Here is a 23,450-nt window from a genome sequence, read left to right on the forward strand (position 1 = left end):
GGGAGGCGGCCATTTTGAAAGAGGGCTTCGCAGCCATGAGGGGGCTCAGGGTGGGTGGTGGGGCCGAGGCTCTTTCTCTCCCCAGTCCTTAAGGCTCCCACAGCTGCTTCCTCATCCTCCGAGGGACCAGGTGTGTGTGTGCAGCCCTGCTGTGGTGGGGTAAGGCCCAGGAAGTGGCTTTGCCCTGGCAGTGCATGGGCAGCAGCAGGGTGGGAGATGACTGAGCCCTCTGAGGGAGTCCCCAGTCAGGAAAAGGTGCCACAGAGATTGGTTTAAGCCTGGGTATGTAGGAGAGCAGCCCCCTTTTGCCCTTTTCTATACTGGCTGTAGTCGGGGGGGGATGCTCCCATCTTCATGGTGGCAGGGGGATGTGGCAGAGGGGTGGCTGGGGCTGTGGGAGGAGGGCCTGGCCCTGGCCTGCCTTTGGTGTGACACCAGGTTGTCTTGAGAGCAGCTCCCTGGTGCCCTTTGGCTGTAAGTGTGTCTGAAATGTTGGGCTCTGCATCTGAACTGGGCTGGAGTAATCCCATGAGCTAGGCTCAACTCTGGTTCTCTCACGGTTTCTTGGAGTCCTGTCACCTTGTCTTAAAAAAAAAAATCACAAAACTCCACATTGCTGCTGCTCCTCTTCTTGGGTGCCCTTTGCTGTCTCCACAGCAGTAAGGACTGTGGCTTTACTTCTTTTGGCTCACTGAGGAACTTGTTGAAGCTTCATTTTGGAATTGTACAGATTTTATGGGTAGATGTGTTTGAGGGATTTGTAGGAGGCGGCTGGGGTCCTGTTCTTGCATCTTTAGGTCTGATTTGCAGGAATACCTTGGGGCAGAGAGACATACGACATTCAGTTGCTCCATTTGCTTAAATGCTTAGTAGTAGCAGTTTGTGTTGGGGTGCTGTGTTGTATTTCTGGAAATGGTCACACAAAGAAGACAAGTTACTGAGCCTGCCTGCATAGCCTGACTGGCCACTGGTGAGAAGTAGAAGGCAATTATTTGTAGTGGCTTGGTTTTGAGCCTTTACATTCTGTTTTTGGAGGCTGGCGACCACGAGGTCTCCCATCTCCAAGCAGCATTTTGGATTAATCAGCAGCCAGCCTGTTTTCTTCCAGCTGAAGAAACGCTTCAGACTCCCCCGCTCTCCCCGAATAATGAGTGATACAACCACTCCGGCACCCAGACGGCTGGCTTGCCTCTGCCACTTTGCTCTGTGTCAGGCTGCATTTTCACTGCCTCGTTTGCCATCGAAATTTCTGGCTGTGTCTCTCTGGCTTGCAGGAGGAGTTAGAGCCCTGTGGCTTGTTTTATTTTTCACTCCATAATGAAAAATAAGATCCTTGCTGGGGGAACTCAGTGACTCAGTATATGGGTAATGGGATATGGAGCTTTCCAGCTGTGTTGCCTGGAGCACCCAGCTGGGATGCAGGAGACCTGGTTTTATGCCTTGCTTTGCTGCTAGCGTTCACATTTTATCATTACTCCCCTTTTAATACCTCAGTTTCCCTGTATTTATAATGGGGTGGTGATTCTCATCTCTCAGTATTATTCTTCTAAAGGTAGATGGATGAGAAGTTCCATGTAAGAGCCGTTATTGTTAAGACCTCTGTTGCAGCATGAGACAAAACAAGATACTGGTATCTTGGAATTATTCTAGTAGGAGTTGCCTTATTGTCTACTGCTAAATCTCATCTGTGATACTAATGCTGAAGACTATGTATGGTGAAAAGGAGAAACCCCACAGCCCATGGAGATAGGGATTACCCCTAACAGAAACGGCTAGTTCAGCAAACTGCACTCTGTATTATTTAGTGGTTCCTGGAGGAGAGAGGAGTGAGGCTATTCTTGAGGTTGGAAGTCAAGCTGGAAGTTGAACTCTTCTTTCATCCCCGCAGATGGTTCCTGCTAATGCAGGCAGAGGCGCACTGGCTGAGCACCCAGCAGGAAGTCTGCACCACCAGTGCACGTGCTATGGATAGGGGCCAACACAGTTGAGCCAGCTTTTTTCATCAGTGCTGAAATCAGTGCTTGAGTTGGATGTGATTCTGCAGTTTCCTTGGTAAGTCGGTGTGCTGAGGCTGAAGTGATGCTAGATCCTGCCCAATGACAGCATCTAACATTAGGGGCTGTAGCGTGGTAAATCAGGTTCAGTGGGAGAGGCATAACTGAAGAGTTATAAATAATGTCATATATGGGTGTTTTATTATTTAAACGTTTCACTAAATGACTGTGGGTCTTATAATAGTATATGTCAAGTAGAAGGGACTGTGTTTTTTTTTATTTTGACTCAGTAGCCAACGTATTTTAAAATCACACCTCAGAATACTTGTGCGTGTGCACATGTATGAATGAGCAAATGAATAATGCCTATGCACTACCTCCAGATTAAGGAAAAAGAAAAGAACAAGTGAAAAAGACATGCTTTATTTTACTAGGAGGGAAGCTTTCAAAGTCAGTTGTATACATTGATCACCTAACTCAGTGCATGGTACGGTGGTAATCACTACACACACACACATGCACACACCCCTCAAGCTATCTCATGCTTATGCATAAAGCTTCAAGCAAGTGAAGAAATTATTGCAGGGACAAGCTCAGCTGTGAAACTACAGTATATTCAGTAGCTAGACGTAACTCTGCATATTCTACCCTGTGATAAATATGAAGGAGACCAAGGTAGCTTGTTCCATGTTGAAAACAGAGTAAATCTCATGTACTCTGAGATCAAAATGTGTAGGTGGACAGATACCAGGGAGGAACTAGTCAGGTATTAATGTGATATTTAGTAGCTTCTCTGATGACTTGTTTGTATGTGCTTTTAATAGTAAAAATCACATTTTAATGTGTACTGTCAGATAAGCTAGTGGGGAATCAATACTTCACTGTTAATTTTCAGCCTGGGAAAAGGGAGGAAGTTTCAGTCTGACCAGACTTCACCAAGGTTCTGGCTGGCATCAGATAGCTTGCAAGTGGAATTAAATTTAGTGGGAACAGAAGTGTGCTGCATAGTCTGGTGGTTTTGTATCTGTCGTTTTCAAAAAACGTGAGGCCTGTGAGGAGCCTTTAGTATCGGTAATAGTTACTGAAAGCTGAAGTTAAACCCAAAACTGCAGGAAGAATCTAGTATATGGTTGGCCAAGGTGTCTTAGATTATCTTCTTCAGCTCTGCTTAGAGGCATTAAATGTGGATTTGAAAAGTAGTGAGTCCACGTATTTTAAAAAATAAAAAATAAAACTCTGTTTTGAGCTTGATGGAATATAAAGGGTCAGATACAAGCACTGGGCAAACTGGGAAAAGATCAGCTGGGTTTGTACTAAAGGGGTGTCCTTTCACCACTAAGGTGAGTGGATTCTGGTGCAGCCCTTGGCCATGGAGAATGATCCAGTGGCTAACAGACTGACACGAGGGGTGTTTTTGACAATCTCCATCTGATAAGTTGATTTTTTAGATAGCAACAAACGACAATATTTCTGTGACACAGAAGCACTGCTGTTCTCGTCTTGGCACTCTGGGCTAGATTTGCCTCACGCCTTGGGCTTGGTGCTGGGAGATAATGATCCAAGAGACCGTGCTCTCTGCCGTGTTCCAGCCATGATGCCACACGTAGCTCTGCTTGTGGCTCTGCTGCCTGTCCTGCCACAACTCAACTTGTGTTGAGTAGAAGTGTAACCCAGGTCAAATAAGGCCTTTGTTCACCGCCTATTTGTTAGTCACTGTAAATAGTTTGTTCAGTGACCTTGTTCTCTAAGCTCTGAAAGCCTCTCTTACTTGTGAAGTGGGCTTTGAAGATTTAGCTTCTGTTACTTCTCTGAGCTCCTGTATTCACACAAACCCTCAGCAGCAGGCTGTAGATGCATTTTATATTCCACAAAGACTGTTCAGTGATAGAAGCTGTTACCTTGACCGTTCAGAGTGCATGGAAGCTTTATGTAAGACACGCAGCATAGGAAATCCTGAGTACCAATTACCTCTCGGTAACTTGGGGGAATGTCCTACACAATGGATTTTTCCTGTCTATGCAGAGTTTGAGAGGGGGGATGTCAGGGAGCAGGTGGGAGCTGCCAGAGTGCTGCAGTATTTGTAGAACAGGTCAGAGGAACAGGCAGTGTTAGTGTATGGCGGGTGTTGGGGAAGCTGTAGTGTGAAGGTCTGAATGTTGCAAACACCAGAGACTGGGAATTGGAAGGTGTGCTCTGCTGTTCCAACAGAGATTGAAGAGATGTAGCTTTTACTCTGAGATTCGTAAGGAGTTACAAAGTAACCACTACAGCAGTGGTTGTTTCATAGCGTGTTCTGCACATGGAGATGAAGAAGTACAGGTACGTAAAAATCAGTCACCCAGAGACACACAGCAAACTGGGGCTTGTCAGCATCGGGGGGATGTTTCAGAATGAAGATTCTGACAGATCATTACTGCAGAATAGCTGTTCTGGTTAAAGATGTGTTCTTTATCTCATAATAATTACCACATTCTTAAAGCAGGAAATATTTGGGAGTCAAAGGGCCTGTGCCACCTAAGTGAGACAGGAACTGATGGAGAACACCTCGAGTACTTGTGTGTAGATTTGGGCACCAAAATATAAGAAAGACATAAAACCAGGAGCTTTCCAAAGGAGGGCTACACAGATGGTAGGGGTCTAGAGGGCAACACGTCTGAGGAATGTCTGAGTCCCTTGGTTTGCTCAGCCCAGAGCAGAGCAGGCTGAGGGGAGGCCTCATGGCATCCTGCAGCTCCCTCACAAGGGGAGTGGAGGGGCAAGTGCTGAGCTCTGCTCTCTGGGGACAGCAACAGGACCCGAGGGGACAGCATGGAGCTGGGACAGGGGAGGGTCAGGCTGGAGGTTAGGGAAAGGGTCTGCACCCAGAGGTGTCGGGCACTGGGACAGGCTCTCCAGGGACACGGGCACGGCTCCGAGCCTGCCAGAGTTGAAGAAGCATTTGGACAATGCTCTCAGACACCGGGTCTGATTGTTGGGTGGTCCTGTGTGGAGCCAGGAGTTGGACTCAGTGATCCTTGTGGCTCCCTTCCAACTCAGGATATTCTGTGAACAGCACGCTGTTGTTAATCAGCTTGGGTGAATAAGCCTTTACATTAGGCTGGGAACACAACCAAAGACTCTAGAAGCTATCAGGCTGTAACCCAGACTACTGAGGAGCATTTGTGTGTCACACGAAGGGAGATCAGTTTAACTACCTGTCCTGAGCCTGTGAGCCCTCTTGTAGCAGGCATGTCTGGTCTGTGTATTTCTCTTTGCTGACTCCAGCACCTCTGGAGCTGACTGAGTTCTCATTCTTAGATTTGTATCTCATTTTGCAGCCTTGAGAGGGAGGTACTTAATGAAAATAAGCCAATATTTCAGTCTCTTAAGATAGGAGCCTTGGAGAGAGTTGTTGGAATCCAGATTCAACCCTTCCAGCATGTCTGCTTCTCACTTGTTAAAATTATGTAGGGCTTGTATAAAGTCTCAGAGGAAGTATTTTGGAGGTGAAGGAAGCCCTTCAATTCAAAACAGTCACCAAAAAAATCCTATGTCTTCTGCCTCCCCAGAGAATGGCTTAGGTTGGGCCGGGTAAGGGTTTTTGTCTAGCAGGACTGCAGTGCACAAGGAAATCAGTAACTGTGCCAGGAAAGAGCATAATGTCTCTGTGGGCTCAGGGCATTCAGCTGGGAATGAGGAATTATCTGCTCTAGCAGTACCTTGGGGGCCTGGAGGACTCTTGTTTAAAAGTAATTAACACGTAATGTAAAAAATTATAAGTGATCTTATAGCTGGGACCTTGCTGAATCTGGCTCGAGGTTAAGCCTCCTTCCTATCGTGAGATTGTTTCCTGGCTAGGTAAGTCTGCTGCTAAAAATGCCCTTTGTCTCACCAGCCTGTGCTTGGCTGGTCTGCGTTAGTTTCCTCTTGACAGAGAGGAAGAAGCCAAGGATTTATGGCAGTGCAAAGCTGCCTGTTCTGGCTTGTGCATTGCAGAAATTGTCCAGGAGGCTCTTGGTCCCCTAGATGATGGTTTTAGAGCCCATCATTACAGACACATCTGTAGCTTTGGTCACTGTTGCGTGGAAGGAAAAGAGTCTGCAAATCTAGCTGATGTAGTTGTGCCTTTTTTATGTATTTGAAAACGAACTGGTCGTCTGGATGGCACTGGGTGTGTTGGTCTGCGTTGACTGGTGAGCTTAGCACAGGCAGCAGCTTAATTCATAGAGAAAGGGGAAGGAGAGTATTTCCAAGATGATATTTTAAACAGTGCTTTTAATTCTTCTAGCTGGGACAAGACTGCACGGTGAGTCCCCTGCTGCAGAACAAAACCCTGAGGTCAGGGCATGTCCCCACACAAGCCTTTGCCGTGAGAGCTCTGCCTCTCCTCTTGGCCCTGTGCTGCTAATCTAGTCAGATGTAAATCAGTCCTGTGGTGAGAGGTCCCTTGCCAGAAGCTTAGGTGCAGGTGTACAGGCAGGGAGCTGCAGCTGCCTAAAAAGCCATGGATGTTCCCTTTTGGAGCCCAAAACCATGGGGAGCAAACAGCAGTCTTTTTGCTCTTAAATACTGGCTCGCAAGCAGCGCTCATCTTCGTCTGTGAACTGATGAATTTACCCACTGCTGGGAGCCAGCAGGCTGGAAAGTGCCTTGTGATTGCTCTTCCGAAAAGGCTAACTGATCCACTTTGGTGCCTGGAGGCAGCTCATCATGCCGTGGAACAGAGTGGGCTAGAAGCAGAGTAACTGAGAAGAAATGCCACTGGTGACCTCTCACTGCATTGCCGAGTAAAAATGGGAATGTCTCCGTATTGCAGAGCGGTCTCGGTTGTGTGTGACTCACACTGCTGCGAGGGGCTCATAAACCCAGGGCACTGAGGTAAGGGAATGTCCTCCCTCACTTCAGCATGCTTCATTTTGACAATATTCTGCTTATTACTGTGGCATCATACTAAAATATGAAGCTACTGAGTGCGTACAGAAAAAGTGCTATTTCAGACGTGTATTTGTATATTCTTCTTTTTGGATAAGTTGTAGCTTCCATTTTTAATTAACTAGCAGCTTTCAAGAAGGAGTCTTCATGAGATGATCCACCTTTGCTAGGATTCTTCTGCATCAAATGAGATTATCGTTCCTGTTTAACAGGAGGCAAAGTTCCAGCTGGTGTATCAGAGATCCTGGAAGAAGCAAGCATGAGTGTGATCACAGTCTAGGAAGTCTCTTGGGGTGCGAGCTACGTCTACATCCATATTGCTGCACCTGGTTCAGGGGTATGTCCACCTCTGAACAGTCCCAGCCCCAAGAAATGCTCCGCATGGAAGAAATGTGCCAAGAACTCCCCATCTTTGTCAGCTCCTATATCATTTGTAGGATCTCGGCAGGCAGAGAGACAGGTTAATGTGTTTCCTGTTGCTCGAAGTCCTGGTCTGACAGCCGGTCAGTTCTGGCTGCAGGCCTTCATGGCCTTTGAATGGCAGGCCGTAAATCAGAGCTGGCACTTAAAAGAAGAGCTGTAATGAAGGCCGAAGGATTCAGGGAGAATTGTTTTCCTGCGTCCCATCCCATTTTCGCACGTGCACTCACAGACACTCGCCCTGTCTCTCGGAACGTGTGAGCAGGCTTCACCTCTCCGGGAAGATAGACTGCCTGGTAAATGAGATGTCATGGGCCAACTGCCCTAGCATTAAGGAGATTATTTCCAAATGATTTGGAAAGATTTAGCATGAGGACAGAAACCATAAATAACAGGGAGCACTTTGGAAAGGTAGAGATGGCCTCACGAGCTCCTGGGAACTTCCCAGTGAGAGGTACAAGCCCCGAATGTGAGGGAACTGCCTCCTCGAGGGTGCACCACGGGACACATGGGGAAGAGCAGCCAGCAAAGGTGAGTTTGTTCCACGTGGCCCCCCAGGTGAGTGTGACAACGCAGGCTGTGACCAAGTCCTGACCAGTCCTCGTGCAATTCAGTATCTGATGCCCCAGGCTGGCCACCGAGAGCAAGTTAGCCCAAGAAATGGGCAGAAATGTGTGAAATGCTGTTTGCAAAACACCTCTTGGCTGCAGGCTTGCAGTGGCACCCTACAGCACAGGACATTTGGCCCTAGACACTGATTGCGCCCGCCTTGCAGCGGATGTTTGCCTATTGCATGCCTCAGCTCTGCACATCTGTTGCAGAGTGAGTGGGACCACGTTGGTATCCTTTAAAAGATGAGCCTTGTTTGCCCACAAATCACATGGAGGTGTTTTGACTCCTCCCTGGCATTTGGACTCTGCTTGGGCCCTTTTGTTCTTGGAATTCGAGCACTATTAGCAGCAAGAATAACTTGAGGAACAAGGAGTCCTGCTGGGAGATGACCCTGGACTGGCATACCCGCTGTGCAGTCCCCTCGGTGATGTGTTCCTGTGTGTGGCTCTGCACTCTCCTTTTGCTGTGGCTGTGTTCATCGTGGCAAAGCAGCTGTTTAACCAAGCACTGTCTGCAGACATCCACATCCAGTTAGAGTGTGCAACGCTGAATTCCTGACCTGCCTGAAAAATGGGGTGGGAGGGGGATTACGGTGGTACACAAATAAAAACCTCGCCATCTTTTGAGTCTTTCTTAAACGAAAATATGTTTCCAAGTGGAAAGCCGTTTGGTCCATCTGTGTCCCATTACTCAGCTGGGCCTGTCATCCATTTTCATTAGGCAGGGCCCGAGCGTGTGGGTGGGGACGGAGGCCCAGGCAGCTGCCCCGGACGCCAGGCTAAAAAGCAGCATATGGAGAAGCCTAATGTATGTTAACAGGCAGCAGAGACCAAAATTGAAAGAGTAATGGCCCATCCGCACGCGGTAGCCTCAATGAGACAAACTCTCAGCACCAATCTGTCAGCTGCAATTTGGGGTCATTACAGCGCTGCTAAGCAGAGGCTAACAGACAAGTCAGAGATCTGACGTCACCAAGAGCAGTTCTTTTAGCCGTGCAGGCACTCTGGCTCAGTTTCCTCCTCGCTAACATGCATCAAACAAAATATCTTCCTTTCCTTCCCCACAGGGATTCTTCCTACCAGGCCTCCGGGAATCCCAGCCAAACATTTCAATTACATGCAATGATCTTTTAATTTGCTCTCTCCTTGGTGGCTCTGCATCGCTCTTGCCCCTTCAGATAAACTCATGTAGAGCAAGAGCAAATTCACAAAATACAGCGAACTGTTTCCCTCCTGCCAACCCCACAGCACCTGAAATGTTTTCATGTTGACCCCTCTGAGTTTGTAGCCTGCTGTTGTTAGCCAGGGAGGCTCAGTGCTGCGTGCTGGGAGTGCCTTGGCATTCAGGGTAGCGTCCAGGTTAGATCCAACATCCTGGAACCAAGTTCACTCTGCGTTTGGCCAAATGCTTTTGTTTACCTCGGGGCTCAGCTTTGCTGTAGCACAATAAGCTCCTGAAACTGGTGGCTAGCTGAAGTCACTGGCGGGTAATATAACTGGGGGAATTGAGGGTATAATTTCACAGAATCCATGCTTAATTTTAAATCAGAAGGCTCCAGCATCCACCAGGCCTCTCTTTGCTTGCCAGCAGGCCCAATGCCTCTAGGGTATGTCAATTTCTATTATTTTTTTTTTCTGTATAGAGCTTTGAGACTCAGCAAGTTGTGGGCCTGCTGTTAGCAGGTGAGAACAGGTGTCAGTATGGCCAGCAGGTCTGAAAAACTCACATATGTAATCACTTACGTTCAGCTCCCTTCTTAATCCAGGGAGTATTTAAGTACCAGCACCCGAAAACTTGTTTTTGTGCAGTCAGGTTACAGCCTTGCCTATCTCCAAAATGCAGATTTTTCTGAGACAGGACACGTTGCTGTGCTGGCATGAGCTCACTCCCGCTTTGTAATGCTTCTGTTAAAGTTCTGCTTTGGGAAAACTGCATGTTCATGCTTTAATTTTCTATTTGCAGACTCCCTCTGTTGTTCAAGTTTTAATCACGGTTCCTGCGAAACTTCGGTGTTATGAATTTCACTGATCCTGCTGAGAAGTGACAAAAAGGAAGCCAGGTAACTGTCCCACTCGTTTGAAAGGAAAAGCTAAATTTCTCTGTTAAAAAATCACAATTTCATCTCAAATCCAAGCATTTGTCACTACCCAAAACAAAAGCACACAAGAGCAAAGGATATTTCACTGGCTATTGCTTTGTGGAGATTTCTGTGAGAAAAGTAAAAATGAGCAAAGAAGGTGAGGAGTAAAGTGTCCATGCAGGACAATACTCTTGCCCTGCATTTGTTGTTGTTGTTGTTTTATTTCTCTTTATAGCAAGAAGCAAGAGCTTTAAGATGAAATTTAGGCAATTTCATTCCAGATCTGGCATGAAAGATGCTGTCCAGTTTGAATGCTTACAGTTCTTTGGGGCAGAAACAATTTTGTCATTCCTGCCTGAAAAGTAAGATACATAAGAGCAGCATTTGTAAACAGTATACATCTAGAAGGGACCACACTTACCCCTGATTTTTTCTCCAAATACAGGAGAATAACCAGGAATCCCAGACTTTCCCCAAAGAGGGGCTGATTTGAAATAATTGGGAAAAGTCCATTGCTCCACGGAGGTGGCAGGCAGAAGTTTATCACAGCTGGTTGCTTAGTAGGTAGTTTTGTTGGTGGTGTTTGTTTTTTTCCTGGAGTGCTACAGGCGTTTTAATATAAGGGTTCTGATTGATGCGACTGTTGGCTCTGACATGGCCTTCAATCTATTTTCTTCAGGGCAGGAATGAGGCTGTGTGCATTCAGAGAGGGATTTAGCTGGAGGGAAGATCTGTCCATTTCAATGTATCATACTAGCTCTTCGGTGTCTGAGCAATAGCTCTTATTTTGGGAGTGCTTTGGACTGGCTTTACCGTTTATCTAGATCAGTGGGTAATAGCCTCTGTGTTAGAAAAAAATGAGGTTATGGGCAATTGCAGAGGAAGAGAAATCATGAAAAATGTTTCTGAGTTGACCAGGGGTAAGTAGAAAATGCATTTGGATGTATAGATTGACAAGAAGCCTGCGGGTTTAATGAATTTGTGAGCCCTAATGCCACTGACACCTTATTCTAGGGTGTGTTTCTAGCTTCTCCTCATGCTTGTAGGGGGAGGGAAACTCAGGAGCTCACCATCTCCTCCAGTCTCAGCTTGTTTAGGAGGAGAATACAGTTCTCTGCAGTGTTAATTACTGCATGTAGAGGAAGAGCAGTCTTGAAAGAAGAGGGAAGAAACCAAAGACTGAAATGGAGAAAAGCAGTCAAATTCTGAGTTCCAAAGGCAGACCTCGTGCTCTCAGCTGAGAGTGACTTTGGTGTGGAAGATGAATGAAATCTGGGCGCCTCTGCTTTGAAAACAGGGATTTCCACCAAGGATTTCCTCCCAGACATGAACCAAAGTGGTGGTAGCTGGAATCTCCAGAGTCTGGGTCTGCAGGCTGGCAAGGGTTTACGTTTCGTTCAAGGAAAGATAAGATGGTGGTGAATTGCATGGAAACTAGAAGGAGATGGATGTGGTTGTTCTGCTAAGCTTGCTTTTCTCTGCTTCCTTGACAAAGGGTTCTTTGGAAAAGGCTGTTGCTCAAGTGGATCCTCTTGGAGGCTGTGTTCTGGAGGACAGGGCTCACACTGATAACCTGGTTTAAGCTGACAAGTGACTTTCCAGGCCTGGTGTGTAACCTTGTGGCAGGTGTGTAACCCCCAACTGCTCCTCCTAGCTGAAATCCAGTAATTCCTGGGTGCTGTTTTGGGAGCCAGAAGGTCTTCTAACTGCTTTGCAGGACCAGGCTGCTTGCTGAATCGGACTGTGATAGGTTCAGAGAAGGCTTTTGATTAGCTTCACTCAGTTCACAACAGGGAGTTCCTGAGGAGATCAGTTTTGGTTGGTCTTTGTGTCATCCAGTGCAGAGCTTTGTTGTATTCTTTGTGGTTTTCTGTGCTGTAGCCCTCAGCCTACCTTCCCTGCTTTGAGACTCTGTGTTAGACAAGAGGTTCATGTTAGACGTGTGTTACTCACTCGTCCTCTTTGTTCCTCTCAGCTGTTTGGAGGCAGGCTTACCCCAGTAAAATGTGTTGGCCGCGCCTGTAACATGCATAGCGTCTCCGCTTGGATAGAAGACAGCAGTGTATTTTATAGCTTTGGCTCTAGCTGCATCTGAATTGCAACCAAATTCTCTTCCCAGCACAAACAGCTGCTCCAGTGAAGTCACAGGCTTGGAGCTGGCCCAGCAGACACATTGCAGCTACCAAGGATGTGGGCGGGAGTCAGCCGGTAGCTTTGGGAGCTGGTTCAGTGTTTGAGACCCAAGTGCAAAGGACTGGGGAGGAAAGGAAATGGGCAATGGGAGAAGATTTTGACCTATGCAATTCTTGTGTTGTCGTCTTCATGGCAGAATGGGAGCTTTTCCAGAAGGCAGAAGGATGTGACCAGCATTTCTTACCTGTGTGCTGTCATTTTGTCTCCCAAGGGAGTAAGTGCGTGCAGTGTAGGGCTCTGCTCTGGAATTTGTGTAGTCGTGTGTGTGACTACATACACATACACCCAGGCAGTGGCTGAAATGTGCTGGCTTACATGGAAACCACGTGCTGTTGGATTCTGCAGCTGGGTAATATTGCACAGAGGTTTTACAGGTGTTTACACAGTGTCATTTTGATTGTGTGCACATATATAACGTGTAAAGTGTGCACACACTCACTTCCTAACATGTGCATGTGCACATGTACACACACACAGGCATGCACATGTTCAGAGGCATTTGCTTTGCCCCTCTGAGCTCTGTGGTGCACCCGGAGAGGTTGTGCTTCACAGCCTGACACCAGCCCCATGCTGATGACAATTACCCTTCTTTTGGGTACCTCTATTGATGGCAGAGGAGAAAAACTTTAAACCAGTATTTTCAATCCAGAGGTTTTGTTACCTTCATGGACACTTTCAGCTCAGATCCCAGGGTGCTTTCAAATGAGGCCCTAGAATTGCCTTGGCTGTCCTTTGGAAATCAGTGTGTACAGGGCAGAGAAGGCAAGTCCAGTGATTTTTCAGCGCTGGAGAAATGTGCCTTGGCACTCTGCAGCAGCTGGAGCCTGTCTTTGCAAACAGAAGCTAAAACAACCAGGTAGCAGTGGAGAGTGTGGGCAGGAGGTGGGATGGAAGAAAACCATACCCTAATTGAAGGGAGAAAGTATCTTGCTTCATTGCTTGAGCTTTCTCTGCCTGCTGTTTTTACCTTGACAAGATGTTTTTTTTCCTATTTCACAGCAGCTATTCTCTTTCCCCTGCCCCGCTCCATCTTCTGCTTGCTCCGTCTGTGTGCCTGTCTTTTGATGTCAGTCACGCTGGTTGATTTGCGACGAGGAAACGACGCCTCTTCCTCTGCTGCATCCTCCCCCCCAGTCCTCCGAACCCCTCAATGCAGAAGGATCGGATTTAGGCACGGAACAGCAAGCATCAAGGCAATCTCTTAGGGCTCTGCAGAGACAGCTGGCATTTGAGAACTAAGGGGCAATGGGGAGCGAGGTCTGTGGGGACCACAACAAGCAGTATTGCGCTCATTTGTTCTCCAGGTTTGTGATGCGAGGATAGCCACTGCTGTGTTCGATGGAAAGAAGATGGAAAGGAAAAGCCTTTGCAGGCTTCTCCTCCATTGATTAACCAGCCCCCTCTTTGGCACTGTCCCCGTGTCTCGGATGTGGAGGCATGGTAGATGGTCACCGTCCTGCTTGGTGCACCTGAAGCTCCTGATCTTGATGATGGTCAATGGTCACAGGGCTTTTGGTGCAGCTGCTGTCAGAAGGCAGGAGCTGCTTTCAGAAGCCCAGAGGTGGTTTTCTCCATGGGCATGATGGCCAAGTCGGGATTTCCTGAGACGGTGTGAGGTTTTGCACAGTCCATTAGGTAATGGGACTGGGATAAATGGTCTGGGGCTAGATAAATAGTGTGGGACTTTCCTGATGAAGTGGATTTGGGGCTGTATTGACTTTACTGCTAGATCTCAGAATTTGTCCCAACTGAAACTGTTCCCATGGGAACATGGCTTTGGCAGGATTTACATCAGGTAGTGTTCTTCCACTTTGAAACCTTCTTGTCAGATGAAACAGCTACCCCAGGGCTTAACCTGGACCTCCTAGTTTTGATGGGGTCCCTAGCTGTGCCAGGTTTCCAGCTTTTTCCTCCTTTCAGTTGCTTCCTGCTGCTGTCTGGTTTTGCAGGAAAACAGAGATCAATTCTGTGGACCACAGTGGTGCCACCCTGAAGGGCACAGCGTTGGCTGAGCAGCTCTGCTCTTGCTGATTTATTCATGTGCCTGGCTCAGCTGTCTGCACTTGCTGTTGCCACAGGAGGGATTTGAAACCTCTCCTGGATAGACCTCAGTGGTAACAGTAGTAAAAGTGTATTCTGAGTCACAGTACAGGGGCTGAAGGAGAATTTGGGTGCACACGGGGTCACTTCAGTATCTTTGTTAGGCCTCTCTCTGATCCTCGGCTTTCACAAGTGCTGGTGGTTCTCCTGAAAATGATGGCTTGTGTTTGCACTACCCCAGTCCCTAGGCATGGAAGGAGGCAGGGGCACAAGAAGACAGCTGGGCAGACTTCACGAGAGGCATCTGTCGTTTCAGATAACACCCAAGCTTCCTAAAGTGGGTCAGCAACTTGGCAAGTCACAGACATCTGGAAACTGCAGTGACATGGATGAAGTCCACTCGTCCTTCAGGCTAGCTTAGGCCTGTGCAGACAAAAGGGAAATTGTTGGCAAGAGGAGCATCTGTGGGGCCGGAGGTTGGCCATCTCAGTGCTCAGGGTACTGCTCTACCTGGCTAGCAGATGCCCAGCAGGCTTTTGGAGCTGGAAGAGTTCTGGGCACAGAAACAGGACAATGTTTTGGGTACTGCTCATGTCAGGTGTTGAGGACTAAAATCACAGTGGCGTTATCTATCCAAGGATCACACCAGAGGAAGGCCAGTATGTGCACTGCACCAAGCATTCCCAGTTTCTCAGACTCCAGGATTATGATTTGTTAAGTCAGATTTCTTGTGTCAGTGCCAGGCAACCACCAGTTTCAGGGACCACATCAAATTCTGGGGCTGTGGGAAACTTCCCAGACCTGAGATCAGAACTGATCCACGCCTCTGCTGCTAACCTGCGCAGGAAGCCTGATGTGAGACACTTCTGGAAGTATTTCTCTGTAGGAATCAGGTACCAGCTCAGTTAGGCAGGTATTGATTTTTTGCAAATTTTCCTTTCTGTTCCCTCTCTCCCAGACAGTATAAAGTCCACATTTGCATGTGCTGATAGAATCACTTTAGCAACCCGTGGGCCTCGGGAAAGCCTCAGCCCCTCTGGGTTCTTGTCTATTAACCATGCTTGTGGCAACTGCTATTACTCAATTGATTACTGCTACTGGTTGCTCCTTCACTTTTATTAAATGGCATTTTCTGATTGCAGTCTGCTGGATGGTTTGTTGGCTTTAGTTTTTTTCATGTAATAACTCCTGCTTTCCTGCCAGCACCAAATTCACTGCCTGGGGTAATGCTTTTTGGCTGTTCAAAAGTGGATATGAAGAGGTGTCCATTTAATTACGTGGCATCTCGGTATAAATTGCCTGCGTGCATAGTGTGGGAGTCTGTTCCCTGCTGCAAATCAGCTTTCCTGTTCTCTCTCTGTTTTTGTTGGGGAGAGGTGGGACATGGTTCTGCATTAAAGCCAGATACAGGCTTTTCACCCTCATTTATTATGCCTATCCATGGGTCTTTAGGAAACCTAAATGCTGATTTGGGAAGAAACAGTCTGTGAGCAGTGGCATTAATAAAGCTTGATGTCCTACAGCATTGGTTCTACCAGTTGAATTCCATGGGGTCTGTCAGGGTTCTTTGTTTGGAAGTTTGTAGCAGTGTGAAATCCCTGAGTGGACTCCCAAATACTTAAAAAGAATTTGAGTTCGTTTTGCAGTCTTCTCCTCAGAGTTTGCCTAGTAATGGGAATTCATTTTTCTTTTTATCCATCTGCCTGTTTCCAATACATTAACATCCCTGAAACTGTTTCTCTTCTGCCAGATTGGGTAGAAACTGACTGTGGAGCTTTTAGAGTTCCTATGCTAGGGTGCACAGGAAGATGTGAGCACATTTCCCTAGCAAGCCAGGTTCAAAACACTTCATTTTTCACATATACCTTTTTACCTTATTGGTGTTCCAGGGTGGATAGGCTAAAAAGGCATCCACATGTAGAAACAATGCACGGGGCAGGCTGCAGTCAACACGGGCTTGCACTGGGTTCGGATGAGCAGCATCTCTGAAACTTGTGTCTGCTTGCTGCAGTGCAGTGCCTGCCCCGCTACTCAGAGCTGCCTAACTGGGCCTGCTCACTACTCTGAAATCCTGTAGCATGCCCCACTACATCGTTTTCAACACTTTCCTGCCTGGACAGTGGCAGGAATTGTGCTTCCAGGAGCGTGCTCTCTGCATTGACAGTAATAGCCGTTGGTTAGAGGGAAAGAGCATCACCCAGCTCCTCACACTCCCCCGTGCACACACTGGAGCCACCCCATGTACCTCCTCCCACTGCATTCCTGCAGAGCTCTGATACTGCTGCTCCCTCCCGGAGCCAGCAGCACTCCTAATCCTGCCGTTCCTCTGCTGGCTGCCTCTGCCTGTCATTGACGGAGGCCTCATGCACTGAAATAAGGCTGGTTTTCAGCAATTGCTCTTCTCAGAACTCAGCAGGCTGGAGGGGGGTGGAAGGGAGATAAACATCAGAGTTCAACATCCAGACAAACACAGCAGAGCACACACAATAAATACATCCGCCCCCAAATGCAAATACATCAGAAGAGGTTCCTGCCCCAGGGCTCGGAGCAGAGCAGGCTCAGGCAGGAGAGCAACAGGATGAGGTGAGTGCAGTCACAGGGACCTTCCCAGCTCCCCTGGCCACCTGGCTCTGTGCAGGCCTTGCAAGGCAAGAGAATGATTGTGATCTGCAGTGTGACTGCTGGTACCTCCTGATTCCTGCCACTGTCAAGTGAGAGGGGTGTCTGCCATGAAGGTTTCAGCTAGCGCTGGGATATCAGTGATCTGACACCAAGATCAGCAGCTTGGATGCATGGCAGTCAGGGTGTAATGAGCTGACACTCACTCTTTCTCCTTTTGTTTCTGTTCCTTTGAGGCAGGCTGCTTCTCTTGCTAGCTGCGCTTTACGGTGGAGTAACTGGCAGTATCGTGCTGCAGAAAATGTATGGGAGGATCACCTCTCCTGACTTTCCAAATACCTACCCCAATCACAAGGAGAGAATCTGGAATATCACCGTCCCCAAGGGATATTCCATCCGCATCTACTTCACCCACTTCAACCTGGAGCTGTCCTACCTGTGTGAATACGATTATGTGAAGGTACGTGTAGGTCAGGTACACCCTTTAAAACTGTCTGTGTGTGATCCTGGGCACATGCAGAACCAACATAACTGTTATAAACAGTTGGTTCTAGTATGCTAGTGAAGTTCAGGCTCAGCTGATTTGTAAATGATGTGTTTGCTGAGGCCCACGGGACCAGGAAGTAGGGCTGATTGTCATGTTGGAACATTTGAAACTTAATTTTGTTATGCTCAGAAGACTCTGATGTTTCCCTTTTGTGAAGCAAAAAGTTTGAGATGTTGCCCAGAACAACATTTGAGCTTCATTTTCCAGAGCTACAGTGTATGTTTTACGTTAACATGTAGTACTGTACCCAGCGTATAATGGGAGACATAGAAGTGTAAGTGGTAGTCTAAACAAGATATGTCAGCTTGTCCAAACATGCACTTGCAACACTCGCTATTGTGCTTTTGCTAGCTAATGTGAGAAACAACCTCGGGAAGAGAAACAGAGATACTGGCTTCGGGAAGTGTTTGGGTGATGAGCAGTGTCCCTGAAAGGTTTGTACTCCATGTGCTAGCGTGTGCTGCAGTTAGGAAACCTGGCTGCTCATTTAAGGCCATCCTACCGCTGCCCCATTTTGTTGTTTGGGTAGACCTGATATACATCAGAGAGGGAGCTGTATGCACAGGGAACGTGCAAAACCACTGCCCTGACAGTGCTTCAGAATCTGATGGGACCAGGTCAGACAGCCGTGTCTAGGAGGATCTCATTTCTATGGTTTTATATTCTTTGTGTCTAAAGAAGGGCAATAAAGCTGGTGAGGGGTCTGCAGAACAAGTCTTAGGAGGAGCAGCTGAGGGAGCTGGGGTTGTTCAGCTTGGAGAAAAGACTCAGGGGAGACATTATTGTACTTCACAATTACCTTAAAGGAGGTTGTAGTGAGGTAGGGATCGGTCTCTTTTCCCAAGCACCAAGTGGTAAGACAAGGGGAAATGGCCTCAAGTGGCACCAGGGGAAGTTAAGGTTGGATATTAGGAGAAATTTCCTTTCTGAAAGGGTTGTGTGGCATTGGAACAGGCTGCCAGGGAAGTGGTTGAGCCACCATCCCTGAAGGTCTTCAAGAAACGTGTTGATGGAGAGCTTAGTAGTGTGGTTTAGTGGTGGACTTGTCAGCACTAGGTTAAAGGTTGGACTAGATGATCTTAGAGATCTTTTCCATCCTGAATGATTCTGTGATTCTAGATGGCAGGTTGCTCCCGTTCCCCACATCTGTGTTGTTCTTCCTGCAATTTTCTTTGGGCAGGACAGAGTACTCATTTCTGATAGCCTGTAGTGTATGCACTACAGGCTATCAGAAATTTTCAGATTTTAATAATTTTAATAATCAGATTTTATCGCTACCAGGGACCACATGACCCCCATATATCAGAACATTTATCTTGTATTAAAAAGAAGATAAATGAGGAGCTGCAACTGTAATAAGTGAATCACAGAACACATGAGTCACTGGCTTAAAGAGACCTTTTGTTATACATTTGAATTTGTCAGTGTATGAAACCTTTTTATCCCAGTTATCTCTAGCTTTGGCCTCAGTCAGGTCTCCTACACACAAAGATTTGACTGTCACTGAGAGCTCAAAGTTAACAAGAGCATTATGTACAATAAGCAAAGCCTGGTGCTGACAGCCCGGGATGGCCTCAGCTTTGTGTGGGCCTTTGAAAAGAAAAAGGGAGATAAAAGTATAGGCTTAAGTCACAGAGAATAGGGGAAATCCTCTTATGTGTCACTGGATCTGGATTAACCTCCAGAAGCACCTTTTGAGAGCATCCAAGTCTAGAAGTGGCCTGAAGCACTTCTCACACACCATTAAACTCATGCTGTCCAAGCAGGTTGGGAAGAGCAAAGCTCTGAGATCGCCTGGTAGATCTGTCTGTGTTTTGCAGCTGAGCTCTGGTGGGAAGACCTTGGCTACACTATGTGGAAAGGACAGCACAGACACCGAGGAGGCTCCGGGCAACAAGACGTACCTCTCCACTGACAACACCCTCACGGTGGTGTTTCGGTCTGACTACTCCAATGAGAAACCATTCACAGGCTTTGAGGCCTTCTATGCTGCTGAAGGTAAGAGCCCAGACCCACTTGTGTTGGGAGAGACCCAGCTGTGGTGGGGTTGGTGCTTCCCTGGGCTCTCACTGACTCTGGCTCCTGGTGTTAGGTGAGAGAAGGCAGCCTCAGTGCATGGAGACAGAAGCAGAAGGGCACAGACACCAAAGACAAGCAAGCCACCCTCATAAAAGCAGTGGTTCAGACCAAGACCGAGTGCTGTTAGAAGGTGTTGGTTGTCTAATTCTTTTGTGTTTCACCCATTAGATGTCGATGAGTGCAAACATCTGTTTGATGGTGAACCCCTCTGCAATCATCACTGTCACAACTACGTGGGGGGCTACTATTGCAGCTGTCGGGTCGGCTACACACTGCATGAAAACAAGAGGACGTGCACAGGTGAGCCCTTGCAGATCAAGAGAGACTTTCCTAGCTACAACATCCACTTAAATTTAGGTACAGCACTGGGATCAAGATCAAGGCTGCTTTTTTGGGTTTTGTTTTTAACATCTCCTGTGGGATGCTCCTCCTAGAGCAGCTGGAAGGAGGTGTAGGGGCTTAGTCACGTCTGTGAGTAGAGAGCATGCTTTGCAGAGTGGCTGTGGGCTAATTGCAGCCGTTAGGGCCAGCAGTATTGTGGTGCAGTAAAATGGTGCACTGGCAGTTGGCAGGTCCAGAAGAGAAGCCAATGGCTGGTGTGGTGTGAAGGTAACTTGCTTTGGCTACTCCTTAATCAGCATCCACCCCTGTTCAGCTTTAGGCAGGTTGAACGGGGAAGCAAGAAAGTCATCTTCTGCTGCCCACTGCAGACACTACCAGGCTTCGTGGCTGTCAGTACAGCCAGCCCTGCAACACCCGAGTTTATCGTGCTGTCTGGGTACTGAGATACCGAGTGTTCTGGACCTGATTTGTGGATGTGTTGGAAAAACTAACAGTCGAGTTGCCAAGTCTCATGGAGAAAGAGTTTGCTTACTGTCCCTGGAGGGACCCAGGCTGAGAAGCAGCACAGTCCACCCATCACTGACAACAGATACAATCATCCACTCAGTAAATGAGAGGCAAGGCCAGGCACAAAGCACTTCTTCAGAAGGACATACAGCATGAGGTGTACCTAGCTGACTCCTGCCTGGCTGTGCTGTTCAGTGCTCAACTGGGGAAAGCTTATCTGCTGGCAGGCGGCGAAGTGTCTGAATCAGCACAGCGATCAGCTCCTCTGGATTCACTTTGTCTGCAGTGGAACGTGTGCCTACACATGGTAGCACATTCAGCCTTGGTGCGTGCAGCTTTGCCCACCTGGAGCTGAATCCTGTCTGAGAGAGCCAGTGCACAAAACTGCTCACAAAATACGTCGTAGGTGGGCAGATAGTCTCTTTGTGCTTCCTAGGGCTGAAATGCAGAGCTGGGTGTAACTTAGAGTGCTTATGGCAACCGTGACATTTCACTTCCCAACTACAGCCCGTTAAAAACGCTCTCCAGCCATGGCTGCCTGGGTTTGATTCGATTCAAACTCCTCATATCTCCACTGTATTAAAACAGACCTATCCGTTGTTCAGCCTCTCCTTCCTAAAGTGATGGCTTTTAGCAGAAGTGTATCAACAATACGGAAGGGCTGGGCTACCGTGCACTGCTGATGGGTGGAGGCATGTGTGTTGGGAATTGTGGTGCAGCCGATGTGCTGGAACTTGTTCGCATTTCAGAGGCCTTCAGATGCAAGTGCTGCAGCCATTCCAGCTCCCGGGCTGGGCTGGAAAGCAAAGGTCTTCATTGCCTTCATGACATGAGGGCAAAAGTTGCCCCTTTGATTTTTGGTTCCTGTCTGGGTGGGCTGATATTGACAGGCTCTTTTTTTCTCTCCTTTATTTTCCAGCGTGAGATAATTAAGCTTCTCCTCGCTTAGGCAGAGATGGAGACAGATGTGCTGGGAAGAGCTGCTGTGCCCTCCCCCAAGCCCTGCCTGTTGCAGTCTGACCAAGGGCCGCAGGCTTCTCTTGCTTGGTGACTTGTATGTCTCGTTTCCTTGCCTTTCAGACCTGCTTCCTGCAGCCAATAAAGAGGCCATTCCATGTTGAAACCTCATGGCATCCTCTGGGGCATTCATTCTCTTGCATTTCCCATGTGTCAGTAGGGAAAGAATGAATTAGATAATGCAGGGGCTCTTAAGAGAGAAGCTGAGCATCACAGCTGCCTGAAGCCTTTTGAAATTTCTTGTCCAGCTCTTGTTGCTTGACCTTCCAGAGTTCTTGAACTACAAAAAGACTACATGTAGAACTGCACATGCGTTCCCTACTGTTACTTTTAGGTAAGCTCTTGTCTGCACCCAGACTTGTAGATTGAAACTATTTATATTCAGAGCCCACTCCTGGGAAAGGTTTGATTTTTTTTTTTTTCCTGGATCCAAATTTGGTGACTCTGACCGTATCTCCTGAAGGGAACCGAGTCATATTGCTGAAATTTGGTCTGGTGAACAAAGCCTCAGAGTTCCAAGAGTATGGCAAAGTGATGAAAATGTCACCAGGGCAGTTTAGGAGAGGACTAGTGTCTTGCATTCATACAAGGGAAAGCAACAGTGCCCCCTGCAAAGCTGATGCAGCACAAGGAATGCTCTTCCGTGCAGTTTGCAGCACTGGTTGATAACTGTCTGAGTCCCTCATGGTGCCCCTTACTACTCCATATCCATATTAATTTGTTGTCCCTTTACACTGTACCCTTTTAGGGCAGGGACCATCTTGCAGCATGTTGGAGGACTGTTGTGCTTGGTTCTTTGTCAGAGGGTACAGCTCCCCTTCTCTGTGGCGGAACCAGGATGATAATTGCAAGGAAGAGGTTAACAAGGCAGAGCTGAGCAGCTGAAGGTGAACTGCTGGAAGATAAAACAAGGCTTTGTTGAAAAAGCTCAAGGGATTAAGGATCATTAGTCAATCAGCATTTCTTTATTTCTGCAATTTAGCAGGAGTGCTTTTAATCCTCATTTATGAGGCTTAGTGCTTCCAACCCCCGGCTCTGCTCTTCAGTGCCTGGAGTAAATGGGGAGGAACCCTTTCCCAGGTGAGCATGGGAGGCACTGAGAGTCTTGGAGATGAGACGCTTGACTCGTTTCGGGTCGCTGCGTTTTCAGGCTTCTGTGTGATCTCGAGCAAGTCACTCAGTGCTGGCTTTGACTGTCCACCTGCAAAAGGAGAGGTAACATCACTGCCCCGACTTACCTGGAGATGCGTAGTAAGTGTCACAGAGGGTAGATGCTGCAGGGGACTGCTTGGTGGTGGACTGGTTGTGCAAGTGATTGCCAAGAGGGCTGCTTTATGGTCACAGTGAATTTGTGATCAAAGCAGCTTGAGTTTTTGTCATGGCTCAGCGACACAATTTATGATCCACTTTTCATTAGAGACCTAATGAGCCAATGACAATGGACTTGCAAGTTTTGAGCAGGTCGTTTTTCAGAGTTCAAGCCTCTGGCAAACAGCTCACTGCGGTTCTAATAAAAATATGACCTGAGCATAATTGAGTACTCTCTGGACAGCCTTAAAGCCTGGACAGAGAAGTCAAGGGACAGCATTTCTTCTGGGAGATGTTCAAAAATTATTTGATCCTTTTTGTGCTGGCTAGTTTATGACTTTGTTGCTTGCGGACTTACGGAAAAAAAAAAAATATTGCCCTGACAAAGGGAACTCCCAGCAGCCACATGCAGGAAATCAGAAATGAAAGGTAAAGTCCAAGCCTCTCCATCTTCAAGCTGCAAATTTCTTTGGACTAGTACAGGGAGGGTATCTTCTGTTGGTTCAGCTAGTTTGGGCTGCTCATGTGAACTCAAGTCAAGAGAGCTTACTGGTGATGACTAAAAATTTTCCAAACAATATTGTGAAAATCTCCCATCAAAATCAGTAAACTGAATTTAAGGGAGAAGGATGAAACAAAGAGTGGAGAATTATTAGTCTGTATCTTTCCCCTTCTTTAGTCCCCAAAAACAAGGTGAAAAAAAACATTTTCTGACTTACTGGGATATTAATGGTGCACTGGTCTTATTACTTGTACCTGCGTATTCCTTCTTTACGCAACG

General features: G+C 47.4%; 1 protein-coding gene across 17 annotated transcripts in view; it reads left to right on the plus strand.

The window, feature by feature from the left end:
• Positions 1–7: 7 nt before the first annotated feature.
• MASP2 (MBL associated serine protease 2) overlaps positions 8–23,450 on the plus strand; it is a 36,851-nt gene continuing 13,408 nt past the window's right edge. For 3 of the 17 annotated variants that reach the window (XR_014685202.1, XR_014685203.1, XM_084494879.1), the window contains exons 1-4: positions 16,560–16,833; positions 17,110–17,329; positions 19,237–19,414; positions 19,664–19,795. Coding sequence is in view for 15 of the 17 variants with exons in the window: in XM_084494879.1 (XP_084351005.1) it covers positions 16,757–16,833; positions 17,110–17,329; positions 19,237–19,414; positions 19,664–19,795 (607 nt within the window). In the remaining 2 variants the exon portion in view is untranslated. Of the gene's footprint in view, positions 283–455; positions 475–1,888; positions 2,053–6,833; positions 6,852–9,899; positions 9,997–16,376; positions 16,834–17,105; positions 17,330–19,236; positions 19,415–19,663; positions 19,796–23,450 lie in introns of those variants that run through there. The other 14 variants (XM_084494887.1, XM_084494877.1, XM_084494875.1 and 11 more) reach the window with 13 other exon arrangements.

This window comes from Aythya ferina (assembly GCF_964211825.1).
Source record: "Aythya ferina genome assembly, chromosome: 21".
Lineage (NCBI taxonomy): Eukaryota > Metazoa > Chordata > Aves > Anseriformes > Anatidae > Aythya > Aythya ferina.